At 41.1% G+C, this 18939-nt stretch overlaps 1 protein-coding gene across 1 annotated transcript in view; it reads left to right on the top strand.

Annotated features, from left to right (window-relative positions):
• Nucleotides 1–16331, top strand: part of mei4 (meiosis-specific, MEI4 homolog (S. cerevisiae)) — a 50363-nt gene extending 34032 nt beyond the window's left edge. The window contains exon 5 of the mRNA XM_029677182.2: nucleotides 14079–16331. Within this exon, the coding sequence (XP_029533042.2) occupies nucleotides 14079–14357 (279 nt within the window). The 3' untranslated portion in view covers nucleotides 14358–16331. The remainder of the gene's footprint in view (nucleotides 1–14078) is intronic.
• The last annotated feature ends 2608 nt before the right edge of the window (nucleotides 16332–18939 follow it).

Raw genomic sequence — 18939 nt, 5'->3', positions numbered from 1 at the left:
TAGTCTGTCATGTATTTTATGTTTTATGTGGGCTCCAGGAAGAATAGCTGCTGCATGTGCAACAGCTAATGGGGATCCTAAACTAGGAAGCCACCAGGGAAGAGGATATGGTAATGCTCTGCAGACCAGCCCTCTTTGTCCTTCAGCTTAGCACGTAGCAGCAGCAAGCGTCTCTGTGCCATCAGCATTGACCTACACACAGAGGTACTGGGGATGAAGAAAATAAAGCCTTATCTGAGCCAGAACGCCCCACAGGGCAGGAGTCTATCTCCTGTGTCTGTAGTGTGAGGCATCTTGATGTACAAGTAAACCCTCTGGACAAAAAAATGGATTAAAAAACACCCCCCAAAAAACAGACCTGGTAAATAGAGCAGAGAGGAGCCTGGGCAAGGACAGGCTGGGGAGATGGGTAACTGGGGAGAAGGTATACTGTGGTGTCAGGCCCAAGGCGGGCGGGCGGACAGAGGTGGCTGTAGCCTGTGGGGTTTCTGTCTGTCAAACCAAATTTCTTGGGGATATTGATGGAATATTGCAGTTCAACCCAGGTGAAGTAATAAATCTCTCTGAAGGTTGATGTCACTTTTGGTCTCTTCATGAGTGTAGTGGGCAGTGAATGTGCCAGTGAGTCAGCGTCCGTATACTCACTACATCACAATGGTTCTGACTGAGGAAAGACCTCGGGAGACAGTTTTCTGAAGAACTACAAAATGCTTTTCTTCCTCAGAGAATAGCCTAGATTTTAATGGTGTTGCTTTTGAGGCAAGCTTGAAGAACTTGATGTTTCTTTTATCTTGTAACAAAAGGTATATGTCCTCACACTAAAAGCGGTCAAAATGCAGTCAGATGTAACTCGGAGAATTCCCTCGCGGATGAGATGGGATCGATTAGCTGTCGGAGAAATCAGTGTATTGTCAGTCCACCGCCTTGAATGAGACGCTATGAAACACATTGTAGCTTTCTCTGAGGCAGAAGACAAATCAATTCTGGGGAGTTGTTTTCCTTATCTTGAGCCAAGGTGATGACGGCTGTGTGGGCTAGTATTGTCTGCCTTTGTAGTGCTGGCTACAATAGGCTTCGGTCAGATGGCTATCAGAAAATATTAGATTCACTAAGAGCATCTGCTCGGCTCTGCTCTCCACAGTTTACACACCGACCTCGTGACATAGAATGGGATTGCAAATACCGGACCAACAGTCCTGGGAAGAACCCATTTTTCGGCAGCAGTTTTGTTTCCACTGAAAGAGATTTATTGAAACTTATCCTGATTTATGGTCCAGGATTTTTTTTTTTTTTTTTTTTTTACGCCTCATAACATGTCCTGCACAGATCATTGATTTGCTTTATAGTGTTTATGAGTGACTTGCATAACATAATTTGCAAATAAGTACAGTACAATGTTCATCAAATAAATGGATTGAAATTGAGTTCAAAAGTTATCTTTTAAAAATGATTTGAAATGGGTACTCGTCATCTTTTGGCTGCTGATATCTCAGACTCCCAAGTGCTAAAACATTTTCCAAGTTTGGAAGATCAACCCTCCAAATGTGTGACCTGCAGGCAGGTTTTGTTTGACATTTGATTTTAACTCTAGCATTTTGGTTTGTACAGCCAATCTGTCACAGACGCGAAGGTTGGTGTTTTGAGGATCTGGCTACTAAGTTAAGTGAACAGTGTTAGTGATGAGCAAATGTTTATTTGCTTTAGTGTTGTTGGCTCTGTACTGAAATGAGCAAACACTGCATGGATATATTGTCCAACCTCCAATACAAACAGACACCTGTGCATACAGTCAGGTACATAATTGTTGGCACCATTGATAAAGATGAGCAAATAAGACTATAATACAAATACTGAGCTATATTGTATGCTCCAAAAAATTGGGAAATTATACTGAACAAATATATAAACGCAACATTCAACAATTTATAATATTTTTACTGAGTTACAGTTAAATGAATTCATTAGGCCATAAATCTATGGATTTCACATGACTGAGCAGGGGCGCAGCCATGGGAGGGCATAGGCCCAATCAGAATGAGTTTTCCCCCACAAAAATCAACATTTTGCAACGGCCATCTCAGTTTCCAGACTTGAACCCCTTTGAAAACCTGTGGTTTGAATTGAAGAGGACTACATAAGAACAGACAAAGGATATCAATGATCTGGAAAGATTCAGTATGGAGGAATAGTCTAAGATCCCTCTCAATGTGTTCTCCAATCTCATTAAACATTTTAGTGAAAGGATCAGTGTCGTTATCCTCACAAGGGGAGGATAACGGGTGCCAATAATGTATTTTTCATTATTACTTGTTAAACCAAATCTCTTTCTCTGAGCAATTTTATTAGTATAAATATAACTCAGAATTTGTATTTATTTTATACAGTCTTTTTTGCTCATCTTTATTCGGGATACCAATAATCATGGACAGAGTTTGATACTGAGTTTGTGCAGAGATCAGGTACCTGTAATACTAGAATCTTAGCATCACTAACATTATCTGTGGTCTACCCGCAGTGCATATTAATTCCATTCAGGCCACATTGGAGGCTGTTTTTCCCTCGCCCATATTAACCACCAAATAATTACTTTTCCTGTCCTTCTCTATCAATTGAAGGCCTTTAATGTATTTGTTTACTAGGATCCCCATTTAGCTTTTGCAGAAGCATCAGCTACTCTTCCTAGGGTCCACAGAATACAACAACAAAAAACATGACAAGTAACAAAACATTGATACACATTTAAAACACGATATACAAAGAACACTACCAGGGTGTCTGTGTGTGCGTGTATTTGTGTGTGTGTGTGTGTCCCCTCACAGTCCCGCCGTTCCATGAGAGATGTTGTTTAATCCGTTTTTTAAAGGTAATTTTGCTGTTTGCTTAAGTAATTGTAGATGGAAAGAAGTTCCATGCGATCAAATCAAGTCTAATTGTATTTGTTGCATGCGCCGAATTCAACCGGTGTAGACTTTACCGTGCAATGCTTACTTACGAGCCCTTTTCCAACAATGCAGAGTTAAAAAGTCAAACTAATTTGCAAAAATGTCAAAAGGAAATAGTAACACAATAAAATAACAGTAACGAGGCTTTATACAAGGAGTACCGGTACCGAGTCAATGTGCAGGGGGTAATTGAAGTAATATGTACAAGTAGGTGGGGGTAAAAGTGACTAGGCAATTCAGGATAGATAATGAACAGAGTTGCAGCAGCAGATGTGAAAGTGTGTGTGTTTTTTTCAAAGTAACCTTTATTTAACTAGGCAAGTCAGTTAAGAACAAATTCTTATTTACAATGACGGCCTAGGAACAGTTAACTGTCTTGTTCAGGTGCAGAACGACAGATTTTTACCTTGTCAGCTCGGGGATTCGATCCAGCAACCTTTCGGTTACTGGCCCAATGCTCTAACCACTAGGCTACCAGCCGTATGTGTGAGGGTAGTGAGTGTTCATAGAGCCAATGTAAGAGAGACCGTGCAAAATAAGGGGGGGGGGGGGTCAATGCAAATAGTCTGGGTAGCCATTTGATTAACTGTTCAGCAGTCTGATAGCTTGGGGGTAGAAGCTGTTAAGGAGCCTTTTGGTCCCAGACTTGGCACCCTTGTACCGCTTGCCGTGCTGTAGCAGAGAGAACAGTCTTTGACTTGGGTGGCTGGAGTCTTGGCTCTGTATAATACTGTGCGTTGCCCTGAATTCGTTTTGGACTTGTGGACTGTGAAGAGAACCCTGGTGACATGTCTTTTGGGGTATGTAAGGGTGTTTGAGCTGAATGTTATTTGATTATACAGACAGTCTGGAATTCTCGTCAACCCTCAACCAGGAAATACTGGTATGCATGTTGTTGATTCTGTATGTGCAGTTAAGGGCAAGGTGTGCTGCTCTGTTCTGAGCCAGCTGCAGCTTTGCTAGGTCTTTCTTTGCTGCACTTGATCATATTACCAGACAGTAATCAAGACTGGAGCCATAACCTTTTACTGCAGTGGGCTAAATCAGGATCACACAGTGTTTCTTGGTAGTCTTAAATAAATATACTTTGAAACAAAAATATACACCTCATACCTATGGTTATGGGCTTTAAAAAAAAGACACCTGTCAGATATAGAGTTGAAATGTAGAAAATGTTTAGTTTGCATACCAATATTACACTTTTATATATACTGAACAAAAATATAAAACATGCAACAATTTCAACGGCTTTACTGAATTACAGTTCATATTAGGAAATCAGTCAATTGAAATAAATTCATTAGGCCCTAATCTATGGATTTCACATGACTGGGCAGGGGCGCAGAGTGGGCAGGGGGCGCAGAGCATGACTGGGCAGGTTCGTAGAAGAAGAGAGCTAACTGGAAGTTAACCCCCACCCCTCACTTAGCAGGCACAGGCCATTTGACCATAGTTATGGGCCCTGGTCAAAAGTAGTGCACTATATAGGGAATAGGGTGCCATTTTGGATACTGCCACAGTGTGTACCAAAGTCCTGGTGGATCGCAGGCTATGCATTTAGATGAGCGTTAATACTGAGCATGCCTGCTGACTGGAAGTCTGGACACATTATTGTTGCGTTAGTGAGCACTGAGAAGGGGAGCAGCTCTGCTCTGGAGAAGGGAGAAAATTGTATATTCCCTTATCTTTCCTCCTTGTCTGAATCAAACTGTGGGCTTTTCTGTTTCGCCTCCACTCTGTCAACGAATCAATCTCTGTCTATCATTATATTACTACCCCTTTAGGCCTCTTAGCACAGCTTTATCATGCTGTCTATACTTTTTCTCTCCCAATCTCTGAGATTGTGATGGCTGACTCTCCAATCAGAGAGTGGGACTGTCTGTACTGTCTCCTAGCTGTACTGTCTCCTAGCTGTACTGTCTCCTAGTTTAACGAGACGCAAGTCTAATCAACACAACACGGCCAATTGAATTCCGTTCAGGGTCCACTTCATTATCTCAAACCTCTGCTATCAAGGTCACAGCACATTGTGATTAGAATCCCTGCAGACAGACAGATAGATCCAGTACAGGAGGCCCTGACATCACTGAAGGCAGAGCCGGACTACCGCTTTTGGGGTACTTCCTGCATATCAACACATTTTGTGTCGGAAAAATGTACGGTTTTATTATGCTATTCTACATATTATGTCATGAGGCTAAGAGAAAATGTTTGACAAGGGGGCCCCCAACCCCCCAAAACAAAAACAAAAAATTCACACATGTATTAGTACACACCAAACAGACACACACACAAACAGCATTACAAAGAGAAGGGACTAGTGGAAGTTGTAATTGGACAGAAGGAAAGCATGTATTACACAGTGGCATTACTTGTATTAATAACAGTAGCAGCAGATAACTGTATAATAGCAGTGTACTGCTATATTATTTAAATAACAATATGCAATACAGCAGCTAATGTAGTAGCGTAGCATAGTTGGAGGCTAGCAATGCTAGGGAAAAGCCATGGAGGCAGCCATCTTGGGTTGCATAACAACACCGCAGCCATCTTCAGGCCTATAGTAATAGTGGAGAGAATACTCCTAATGGCCTGGATACTATACTGTAGGGTTGTACTGTGTTTTACAATATACCAGTATTGATGAACGGATCGGTTTGCGTTTTTACTTTACCTTGTATAACGGTTTTTGAATGTTTGGTTTGCTAAATATGATACGCCGTATGTAACGTCCCTTTTTATAATTTGCTCAGCTACTCGAGTCATCTCTCTCCTCTCTCCATGCCGCTTCCCACACAGACCTAGCCCCGCCCCCTGTCACTCAAGGGGCGCATTTGTTCGTTCAGTCTGCATTGTCAATACAGCACATGCAACAATATTGGTGACAACAATGCTGTTTTCACTTTGCTTCTTCATATAAATCCACTAGCGTTCTATAATTACACTATGAGTTTGTGTTTCTTACATCTGTAAATGGCTCATTTGTCTTTTCTTAGCTAATTTTAGATCTTCTGAATGGAACGTTGTTCGAATTTTGTGCAACTTCCGGCGCGTGTTTACAGTGAACTCTGAGGCTGTACCCTTACAGTTTTAGACAGTAGCCAATAGGCTATTATTGCAATTTGAGCATAATGTAGGCTTATCAGAGTGGCCAACCAACAAATCCAATGGAGAAAATCCCATTACATTTTCACATGTAAATAGCTTTTGATTTCTATGATATAGCCTACAGCCTATATGTGGTGTTCAATGCAGGCCTATATATATATTTTTTTGGTCTATAACAGTCACCAAATATGTGACTGTAAATTGCATTGTATTGTGTTGTATGATGTAAGAAACCACTTTACAAAATACAATTGATTATTATGGTCATACAGAGAATTAGACAATGTAGGCTACCCCTCAGGATATTGGCTTATTTGTACATTCAAGCCGGTCTCAAAATACAACATTGCCCTGTTAATTAAGACAAAATCTTTTTACCTGACTTGCTTTTCAAAGACAGCTTGAAATGTAGCCTACACGTTTTGTGTTTGAGTAGGAAGCAGTAACTCCCTATTGCTGACCTATAGTTACCTATAACTCGGCTAATAACGCACTAACTAGCAAAAGAATATCCACAAATGTGCACATGCACGGCTCTGATCTGAGCTGATCTGAAAAGCGCATTCACTTGCAGATTGAAGATTGAAAGACCGCTTGTGGGCTAACTATCTGCCAATAGAATTCTACTCCTTTGCAATTTGGCTCTGCCTACAACAAAATCCACCTCAATCTTACAAAGTTAGATTTGTTTTGTTACATTGAAAGGGGGCTGAAATAATGTTGATTCTATCACAGAAAAAGCATTGCTCTATATAGTGCAAACTAATGAGGCGAACTCGGTGAAATTCTGCGCAGCCTGGCATTTCTTCTGCGCCGCAGTCCTTGTTTTAGCTTGAAGTTTAATTGGAACAGTTTAAAACAATCAGAATGGAGAAAGATCCATTGAAATCACTTAGAATGTATGTGATGACCCTTGGATGGCATACGTATTTATTTATTTATAAATACCTTGATTTGATATTTTGCCCATATCGCCCAGCCCTACTGTACTGTACCCAGAACTACCCCAAGGGCGTATGTGGCAGGGGCTTCTAACGATCACGGATTACAAAAAAAAAGCCAGTCACGTTGCAGACACCAATGTCGCCCTACTGGACAAGCTAAACAAACACCTTTTTCTCAAGGTTCAAGCAAAACGACTCTGAGCTGCCGATGAGAGCCTCTGAGGTCAATGAGGGTTACGTCTCCACGGAGGATGCATGCAAGTCATTCAAACATGTTAACCCCTCGCAAGGTTGCTGGCCCAGATGACATCCCTAGCCACGCCCTCCGAACAAGTACAGACCAGCTAGCTGTTGTGTTTTTGGACATCCTGTTGTGTTTTCCGTTATCCCCACCTGCTTCAAGATGTTCACTATCATCCCTGTGCCCAAGAATGGTAACTGAACTGAATGACTACAGACCCGTACCACTCACTTCCGTCATCGCCAAGTGCTTTGAGAGGCTAGTCAGACTACATCATCGCCTCCCTCCCGACACTGAACCGTCTCCAATTTGCCTACCGCCCCGACAGATCCACGGACAACCCAATTACCATTGCACTGCACACTGCCTTCACCCACCTGGACAAGCAGAATGCATGTGAGGATGCTGTTCATCAACTACAGCTCGGTTCTTCAGTACCATAGTGTCCCTTTATGCTCACCACAAAGCTCACAGCCCCGGGACTGAACTCCTCCCTATGCAGCTGGGTCCTGGATTTCCTGATGGACCCCCCCCCCCCCCCCAGGTGGTGAAGGTAGGCAACATTAACTCCTCCACACTGATTCTCAACACTAGGGCCCCACAAGTGTGCGTTCTCAGTCTCCTCCTGTACTCCCTGCATAGCCACGACTGTGTGGCCTCACACAGTTTTCAACTCTCATCATCAAGTTCACTGACAACACGACAGCAGCAGGCCTGATTAGCCACAACAGCGAGATGGCATACAGGGAGGAGGTAGGCACTCTGACGGTGTGGTGCCAGGTAAACAACCTCTCCCTCAACGTCAGCTAACCAAAGGGACTGATTGTGGACTTCAGGGGGAACGGGGCCGCCATGGAGACCGTCAAAAAACGTAAAATGGTCAAACCACACAGACACCGTGGCGAAGAAGTTACAACAGTGACTCTTTAACCTCATGAGGCTGAAGAAATGTGGCCTGTCCCCAAGGGCCCTCAGTCTTCTACAGAAGCACCATTAAGAGTGTACTCTCCTCCCTGCCACTAAATCTGCCATGTGCATGTGACTAAATAAAAATCTAAGGGGAACAGTAGGGAAGATGTGGTCTATGTAACATTAGCTATAACACTGATATGCATTAACCTGCTAACACACTACATTGAATGAGACATGTAGCAGTAGTATAGTAGGCAGTAATACAGTAGCATGTTACATTTGAATAGATAAGGTACATGCAGCAGTTGAACCCTAACCCACTAGGTGTCCACTTTTCTTTTTTTTCACCTTTATTTAACCAGGTAGGCTAGTTGAGAACAAGTTCTCATTTGCAACTGCGACCTGGCCAAGATAAAGCATAGCAGTGTGAACAGACAACACAGAGTTACACATGGAGTAAACAATTAACAAGTCAATAACACAGTAGGAAAAAAAGAGAGTCTATATACATTGTGTGCAAAAGGCATGAGGAGGTAGGCGAATAATTACAATTTTGCAGATTAACACTGGAGTGTTAAATGATCAGATGGTCATGTACAGGTAGAGATATTGGTGTGCAAAAGAGCAGAAAAGTAAATGAATATAAACAGTATGGGGATGAGGTAGGTAAAGTTGGGTGGGCTATTTACCGATAGACTATGTACAGCTGCAGCGATCGGTTAGCTGCTCAGATAGCAGATGTTTGAAGTTGGTGAGGGAGATAAAAGTCTCCAACTTCAGCGATTTTTGCAATTCGTTCCAGTCACAGGCAGCAGAGAACTGGAACGAAAGGCGGCCAAATGAGGTGTTGGCTTTAGGGATGATCAGAGAGATACACCTGCTGGAGGGCGTGCTACGGGTGGGTGTTGCCATCGTGACCAGTGAACTGAGATAAGGCAGAGCTTTACATGGTCACTTACATGGTCATTCCCTGCACTAACCCAGTGGTTCCCAACCAGGGGTACTAGGACCCCTGGGGGTACTTGGCCTATCCACTGTGGGTACATGAGAAGCCTCATGAGACCATAGGTGTACTGGTAAAATACACGAGGGGGTACTTCAGGGGTAATCCAGGCAGAGCTAAATTCAGTTGTTGGTACAGTAACCAAAAACGGTTAGGTGCCACTGCACTAATACACAGTTAGGAAGTCCAGATTAGAGGATTGTCCATGTGGAAAGGGGAGAGGTCCAGTTGCTGAATTGTGATGGAGGACAGAGACACTCAACCTGCCCTCCTTGGAACAACTAAATCACCAGCAGGAATTGGGGGCCTGTTACCACCACCAGGTTAGACCGCTGATTGGCTGGCCAAGGTCAGCTGACCCACACCAGGAGAGAGATCCAGAAGAGGTGTGAATAGGTTGGGGGCAGAGAGACCTCTAAACAATGGAAAGCCAATTCCCCGAGTACCTCTGCTCTCTGCTAGGGTAATAAAGGTCCTATTCCCACTATGAGATATGAAGGAGAGTCTGTAGAGCGGGGTGGCGAAAGATAATTCAACTTTTCAATTCACATTACATCTTTGCCTCCCTCACCTTTCGTTCTGGCTGGTAACACAACATTCTTGGTCTGCAGCTTATATTGACTGTAAATGGCACAGTAGCCACTAGCCAGTAAACACAAACAATTCAACAATAGCAGAACATGTTCTTCTAAAACGTATGACACTATTGAATAATACAACCAAACCATATTACACTTGAATAATGCAGCAATTCACAAGCATGTATGTGCAGACAATTAATTTTCTCGTACATTTAGCTTCAAGACCAAAGCACAGAGTTGCTAAAAGAGCGTGTCTTCATCAAGTAACGTTAGCCTATCAAAAATGAATGATTAACCCTCTCATGCCAATATAAAAGTACAGTAGGCCTACCTTACATTACTCCAAATCAGCTTAATTTTCCTCAATATCATGCAAATCATTACATATGCTAAAAGCTCATTGCGACTGACAACATGGATATAAGTGAATTCACCACGATAAGCGGTGGAAGCCTATGGAAGCCCCCCGCAAAAAAATAATCTGACTGCCAGTTATGACATAGTAAATCATAATTATGAGATACTAAATCATAATTATGAAATCTGTAAGTCATAATTATGATATAGTGAGTCTGGATCATGGACTTGAAAAGTAATCTGTGATTCAAACAATAAAGTGACCCCGCTGAGGAAAAACAAAAAAAGCTGAGGAATGGGGCAGGAGAAATGTAACCACTCTCAAATATGTACATATTCTCAAGGACTCTCACATAGGGATGCAAGGACTGACCATCCATGAGATCAAAATGATTTGAAGCTATACAGCGTTTGTTTACAAGTATATTGTTTACAAACAAGGGAGTTAAACGAGCTTATATTTTGGTTTCTGATGGCATAAGTAAGAACGTTGCTCAGGAAGCATTTCTAAGTTACATTCTTCAAGAATCAATGGCTATATATACCAAACCCAGATTGCCCCTTTAACAGATTGGATTGAATTAATGCATTAGTCATATCTGATCAGATGAGAACCAGATGTCATCAAGCAGGCACCAACTCATATCACACACACACACATACACACACTGATTGACTATAGGATATACAGTACATAAGGCTGTCCTTTGAAAGTTGAGGGCCTGATGCAAAGTGCACATTGGATTAAATTGATACAGATCGCCTGAACGTGTATCATTATTATGACTTAATATCTCATTATTATGACTTACTATCTCATTATTATAACTTACTATCTCATTATTATGACTTACTATCTCATTATTATAACTTACTATCTCATTATTATAACTTACTATCTCATTATTATGACTTACTATCTCATTATTATAACTTACTATCTCATTATTATGACTTACTATCTCATTATTATGACTTACTATCTCATTATTATAACTTACTATCTCATTATTATGACTTGCTATCTCATTATTATGACTTACTATCTCATTATTTTCACTTACTATCTCATTATTTTTTACTTACTATCTCATTATTATGACTTACTATCTCATAACTCGAAGTCAGATTAAATCAAATAGATTTTGTGGTGGGAACAGACTTCCATAGTCAACTTGCACAATTAGTCTGTGCTTCAATCTGACCAACTGTAGCCTACTGATAACAACCACCGCTGCAGGTAACCTAGAGAAGCCTATACACATCTGGGCAAACATAACTGTCACGCCCTGACCTTAGAGAGCCTTTTTATTCTCTATTTGGTTAGGTGAGGGTGTGACTAGGGTGGGCAATCTATGTTGACCTGGTATGGTTCCCAATCAAAGGCAGCTGTCTATCGTTGTCTCTGATTGGGGATCATACTTAGGCAGCCTTTTTTCCACCTTAGTTTGTGGGATCTTGATTTTGTATAGTTGCTGTGTAGCCTGCAGAACTTTACGTTCGTTTTGTATTTTGTTTTTCGGTAACAATAATGTCCTGTTTTTATAGCCTAAGCTATGTATTTATAGCCTAAAATAGGCCCATTTATTTGTGTTCTGAGAAAATGTGAATGATCAAATTTGGTTTATATTCACACTTCGGGTGGCTAGGCAACCTAGTCCTTTTTAATCACAAATAATCAACACAATTGTGATGACATACTGTATGAGTATCTGTTTTATTACAGATGCAAAGGCCTACAGGATGCAACCATGCATACAGTGAGCGCAGCCATGTTTGTTTTTGTCCGATCACAGTTGTCTCTGTGTGTAAAGGGTTTTCATGTTTTCATCCTCGCTAGGGTTAGGAGTTTTTCCAGGGTTGTTCTTTTTTTTACCATATGACCTGATCATACACTGTAACAAGGGTCTGCAGTTGATTAGGTACCAGATCAGGAAAAACTCTGGGCCCCAGGAAAACAATTTCCCTCCACCACTCTGGAACCTGTAGTGCCACCTTTGAAATCACCACATAATGTTACAAATTAAAAAAACATATCCTATTTGTATGACCAACATTTTACACGTTTTTGGTGGTGTGGATGGGCTTCCATACTTTTACATGGCTCAGTGCAGCCGGCAGCTACTGCGACAATTTCAGAATGTAACAGGCTGTTACTGAAATTTCTGGTTAAAAAATCTCAATAAAAGTTTCAAATATTTGAAAAAAAAATCAGCTGTTTCAAAAACATTGCTCTGCTATTACCATTTATATTGTAGGAGTGTTGAGTCAATGAGACAATTCTGTTTACACTGCCTTGTTTCAAGGGGGGCAACTATCGGGCGAGTGTCATAGCGATCTAGACTTAGCAAGTATGCACGCTTACATTTGAGTAATATGTGTAGCCGACGGTATTTTTTTGTCTTGGAGTTGTGTCTCTGACATAGGGTAAGAGAAGGCTGAGAGAAGTGTTCAGGAGCAACTGGTTTTCTACACCGTTACGTTATTCTCTGTATATCGGTTATGATGCGCAAAAAGCAGGGAGTTGTTTTAGTGACACAACGATTAGAGGACATTGGTCTCCAAAGAGAAACGACTAAGGCTCTTTTCCTTCTGAATATCTCTTCAAGCTGTAAGGTGCCCAAAAGGTAGTTGTTTTAGTGACTCTGTGTGTCTGGGCTGTTTTCCTTCTTCAGGAGGACTCTTATCTGCAGACCATCGGTATTCTGGGGGTTTGTGAGCTACTCAAAATGTTTACTACTAGGCTACTTTAGTTTGCCCCCTCAGCGTATTTTGTCTTTGCAATGTTGGCACAATACTCATGTAATGTTAGCCAGCAGAAGGCATTATCTGCTGCTGTTTATTGTGCTTGTTCGGTGCTATTCTCCATGGTGGCAGTGGTCAGCTCATTGAATAGCTTCCTCTGTTATAATTGCGGGATATTTACCATGGGACCTAAGTGGAAAGTTACTTCTGAGGGGAGAGGAACCCAGACCCCCCACCGCCACCGATAGAGGTCTTGCAGTTCATTTCAGGACTTCCTCTACATTTTAATTTCCCAACCTGCTGCATTATTAATGGGAAAATGTGTGATCTTGTTTTCTGTGATACAACCTATTGGGCGAATAGATTGCATTGCGAAACATTTATAAGCCTTATGATTACCGTAGATATTTGATCATACTTTCCCGGGTTGTTGTGGTTTGGGAATACACCTCTAACACTAAGGGAACCACCTGAGATGTGACACAAGCCTCAGAACCTGAGGAGCGGGAGGCAGGTAGGTAGGATAGCCGAGCGGCTGGAGCGTTAGGCCAGTAACCGGAAAGTCGCTGGTTCGAATACCCGAGCCAACGACGTGAAAAATATGCCTGTGCCCTTGAGCAAGGCACTCAACCCTAATTTGCTCCAGGGACGCCGTACAACTATGGCTGACCCTGTAAAACAACACATTTCATATTTATTTATTTTACTTTTCATGGCAGCAGCCATATTGAGACTATACCATTAGCACCCCAGGGAGAGGAGGTGTATGTTCGTGATCTACCCAGATGGGGTCCGAGTGAGTCAGGCAGGAGAGACTATTTCACATCCTGTCAGCTCTCTGGAGACAGCCAGCAGCCTGGAGCCGCACCTGACAGCCATCTGGCTGCTGTTCTACTCATTTTCACTCCACACACACAAACACACATACACACACACACACACTCACACAAACAGCACAAGCGTAAATGGCACTCATACACATACACAAATACACGCACACAGTGATACCAGTCAACTGGAATTAGGCTTCAAAGCACACTTTTTGCACACAAGTCAATTTTTTTGTCATCAGTTTTTCTCTAAATTCGGTTGAGTGTATATAATTATTTTTCATTTCTCTTTTTAGAAGCCTGTAAAATTACCTGAGAGCAGGTTGAGTTCAAATATTAAGTGTGAGATGCTGTTGGTATTTATTCCAGCCAGGTAGTTTACTTTAATTTCCTCTGTGATGTTTGTGTTTTTCAGGGGGAAAGCAGCGAGGGGCCCGGCCAGTTTGACATATCCCTGTATGAGAACTCCTTCTATCTGTTCTGGCTCCTGGAGCAGCTCCTTCAGGTCGGACAAGAACCTCCAGGGGCCACAGGGGGAACTGGGCACCACTGGAGCCCAGAGCAGAGGGCCCTTCTGGGCCGGCTGGAGCATAGCGTCTTGCTCCTGTCCGATGATTTCCCTCTGTACTCCCTCTACATGTGGCGAATAGGGGCTCTCCTCTTCCCCTCCGACATCAACAACACCCAGACCTGAGACTGGCGTTCCAGGAACGAACGCGGCACCGCCACACGCGTGTAATTCCACCTCCAGATCTTTCTACTTCAAAGGGCTGCAGAAGTTGGTGCAGTTAGTCAAGGAGGATTTGACTAACTTAGCAGGAATCAAAAGACAGGACTTGACAGGACTGGAGAATGAGGTGGTGGCTCCATTTGATACTCTCCCCGGAAGAAGAATCTAAAAATAGTGTTGTGGCTCGTATAGTAAGCTAAACCAATTATTATTGTGTGGCAATGTGAGAAAGACTACAGTGGATGACATTAGAAAAAAAGCATTACATTTTTAATTCGTTTTTATTTACAGACTGTAAATGTAGAATTAACATGCTGAGTATTGTATGAGCAGCTATTTATAGGAACATATTACTGTAAGGAAGGAATGTACAGAATGTTTGTGCTTAGACATCCACGTTTTAATTTGTTGATTCTATTAGCAACATTTTTACTAACAGGACTTGAATAGAAGAAAAGCCTAAATGTTTTGTATTCCAGATTTTCCCCTTTCACTTTACAGATTAAAGTCCATGTAAATATTTTGGATTTTAGACTTTGATTTATTAGACCTGTTTATGGAAGTATTAGCTGATATATTTAACATGTTGTAATAAAAATAAGTCTGCCATTTTAAAAGCAACATCCTGCTCCTTACCTGATCTTTCCAAAATATTTGTATTTTACGTCGCTCTATTGTCAGATTTTTAATATCTCAAACAGAAGGGCCCTGGACTGGGATTCTACTAAGCTAACATATGGAATTGTTTTAAGATGGTAATACCAACAAACATTTAGCATGATTTCTTTAATGTTTTATGAATAATTTCATAAAACACTGAATTTGGCCTAACTGCTATTAGCCTATAGAAACACATTGAATAACATTCATACATGGCAAAACAGATAAAATGATACAAAAATGTATAAAATTGAAGTTTGTTTTGAAGTGTCTGTCCTAAATCTGAGATATATAAAAAATAAAAGCTCAGGAATTTAGTATATCTATTTTTTTACACATTTTTAACCCTTTTTTGGGCACTTAAGTTCTTCCATATTCATTCAAAATGTATTTACCCCTTGACTTATTCCACATTTTGTTGTGTTACTGCCTGAATTTTTTTTTTTTTAAATAGATTCGCTCTCACCCATCTAGACACAATACCCCTTAATGACACATTGAAAACATGTTTGACATTTTTTCAAATATATTGAAAATGAAATGCATATGTCTAATTTACATAATTATTGACACCCCTGAGTCAATACTTTGTTGAAGCACCTTTGGCGGAAATTACAATCTCTAAGAGGATTGTACAATATTTGCCCATTGTTCTTTAAAAAATTATTCAAGCTCTGCCAAGTTGATTGTTGATCATTGCTAGACAGCACTTTTCAAGTCTTGACATAGATTTTCAAGCCAATTGAAGTCAAATCTAACTAGGCCACTCAGGAGCATTCAATGTCATCTTGGTAAGTCCAGTCCAGTGTAGATCTGTCCTTGTGTTTTAGGCTATTGTCCTGCTGAAATAATTAATCTCCCAGTGTCTGTTGGAAAGCAGACCGAACCAGGTTTTCCTCTAGGATTTTGCCTGTAGCTATATTCCTTTTATTTTTATCTGCCCAAAAATTCCCTAGTCCTTGCCAGCGACAAGCATACCCATAACATGATGCAGCCACCAACATGCTTGAAGATATGAAGAGTGGTACTCAGTGATGTATTGTCCTGGATTTTTCCCCCAAACATAACGCTTTGTATTCATGACCAAAAGTTATTTTCTTTGACACATTTTTTGCAGTATTACTTGCTTTGTTGCAAACAGAATGCATGTTTGGAATATTCTTATTCTGCACAAGCTTCCTTCTTTTCACTCTGTCATTTAAGTTATTATTGTGGAGTAACTCCAATGTTGTTGATCCATCCACTGTTTTCGCATATCACAACCATTAAACTCTGTATCTGTTTAAAATAACCATTGGCCTCATGGTGAAATCCTTGAGCAGTTTTCTTCCTCTCCAGCAACTAAGTTCGAAAGGACACCATTATCTTTGTAGTGGCTGGGTGTATTGATACACCATCCACAGCCTAATTAATAATTTCACCATGCTCAGGGATATTCAGCGTCTGTTTATTTATTACAATTTTTGACACATCTACCAACTGGTGTCCTTTGCGAGGCATTGAAAAACCTCCCTAGTCTTTCTGGTTGAATCTGTGCTTGAAATGTTCTACTCGATTGAGTGACCTTACAGATAATTGTATGTGTGGGGTACAGAGATGGGGTAAGCATTAAATGTTTGTTAACCAGGGGCCTCCCGAGTGACACAGCGGTCTAAGGCACTGCATCCCAGGCTATGCACGGGAGACCCATGAAGCGGTGCACAATTGGCCCGGCATCGACCGAGTTATGGGAGGGTTTTGCCAGCCCGGATTTCCTTGTCCCATTGCACTCTAGCGACTCCTTGTGGCAGCCCGGGCGCCTTCAAGCTGACTTCGGTTGCCAACTGGATGGTGTGTCCTCCCCGGGTTAAGCGAGGTGTGTGTCAAGAAGCAGTGCGGTTTGGCAGGGTTGTGTTTCGGAGGACGCATGGCTCTCAACCTACGCCTCTCCCGAGACTGTAGGGGAGCTGCAGCAATGGGACAAGACTAACTACCAATTTGGATATCACGAAATTGGGGAGAAAAAGGAGTTAAACAATAAAAAAACATAATAATCATAACCTCATTAACCACTATTATTTAACACAGAATGAGTCCATGCAACTTATAATGCAATTTTTACTCCTGAACTTCAGGCTTGCCTTAACAAAGGGGTTGAATACTTATTGACTCAAGACATTTCAGCTTTAAGTTTCCCAAATTTTCAGCAACCACAATTTCACTTTGAGATTATGGGGTATCAGTGACACAAATTTAATCCATCTAAATTTAATCAATTTTAAATTCAGGCTGTAACAAAACCAAATTTGGAAAAAATAAAGGGTTGTGAATACATTCTGAAGGCACTGTACTTCCATAATTTTTACTGAAGGTACAGGGCTACCTTCAGACAAGTCTTGTGAGGCTTCTGGGCATCCTAGAGCAAAACACGTGTTCGTGAGAGTCATCATTCAGTAGAGGGGTCGTTATTAATTTGTACACGAAACCATTACGACGCTACAGACATTTTTGTGAGAAGTCGATTTTTGGAATGTTTCCTGGTTTGACAAACACCGCTGTAGCTCTGCCACCTTCCAACGCAGATGCGGTGGGTTGAATTGCGGCCCATGCAAAAAATCTGATAACAGACCGATTTTTTACAATGCTATTTATAATGCTAATTAGATTTCCACGGGAGCACAGTGTCATGACGTTGGCCTGGGGGTAGGTTTATGACAGTCATAAATACCTCTTTCCCCCCTTTTTCCTCTACCCTGCTGATGTGAAATTTGAAAATCCCTTGGTTAACATAGAGATTCTGGGAACATCAGAAGTTGGGGGGAAATGAACTATATTCTGGTAATCCGACCAATTGAACATATGCGGTGGTACTTAATGAATATGATGTCAGTTCGGTTGTCATCTGAGACATTCTCATCAATGATAAGATGACATAAACTCTACAGTGGAAAGTCTGCACATTGTAGTTATCGGATTCACATGGAATTGTTGTTCAATTTAAGTGTTTGAATATAAAATTATTGGTGAAGAGATTAAATGTAATTTTAGCTTCCAAATGAGAGATTTGGGTTTTCATAAGGTTAGGGCTCTGCTCAATCAGTGGCCCGCCCCTGTGAAGAACATCGTCAAATAACGGCGAAAAGGGTTTGAACATAATACGTTATAAGTAAAACCTTTCCCTTGTCAAGGGAATCCTATGTGCTATATTTCAGGCACAAAGTAGGGTGAGCTTGCACGAGATGCTAAAGCTAACAAGGGAAAATAGCCATTTTGGTTTGCTTGAGCCACGTTGAAATTCCTCCGCCTTGCGTGTGAAATCATTGACCGCTGAAGTGTGCCCTAATATATTAGTTCATGAAGAATTATTCAGGTCACACTCAAGTCATTACTTATGATGTCCAGACGGATATCAATGTCTTATCCAATTGAACTAATACGTGTAAATCTGGCCATTTACATTCTGAAATAGATCTTTTAAATAATATCCAAATTGATGAGTTTTCTAAATAAGACATTGTAAACTTTTTACAAACTAACCTAGATGAAGCAACTTCTCAGGTTAATTAAAGTTTAATTCCCAAATAGCCTATACAGGTCTGATTTATCATTAAATTGATCAATCAGTAAAATTTGTTTTTTGCAAAACCATTCAGTAATCCAGTACTGACAGAAGCCCCACCCCAGCGGAAATCCCATGTGGCTTCGGCCTTAGGGAGAAGTGTACCATAGTGGTGGTGAATGTTCCCAACATTTGATCTACTGTTTACACTTATGATATCCAATCAATGGAGATTGTATGGATTATCGTCTCATAACTTAATGTTCTTCCAATCAAATGAGACACTTTTAAACTTCTCATACTAACCTAGATGAAGCAACTTCTCAGGTTAATTACAGTTTAATACCC

This window comes from Oncorhynchus nerka, linkage group LG13 (assembly GCF_034236695.1).
Source record: "Oncorhynchus nerka isolate Pitt River linkage group LG13, Oner_Uvic_2.0, whole genome shotgun sequence".
Taxonomy (NCBI): domain Eukaryota; kingdom Metazoa; phylum Chordata; class Actinopteri; order Salmoniformes; family Salmonidae; genus Oncorhynchus; species Oncorhynchus nerka.
The sequence above is the reverse complement of the archived record's forward strand: the minus strand, read 5'-3'. Positions and strand labels throughout refer to the sequence as shown.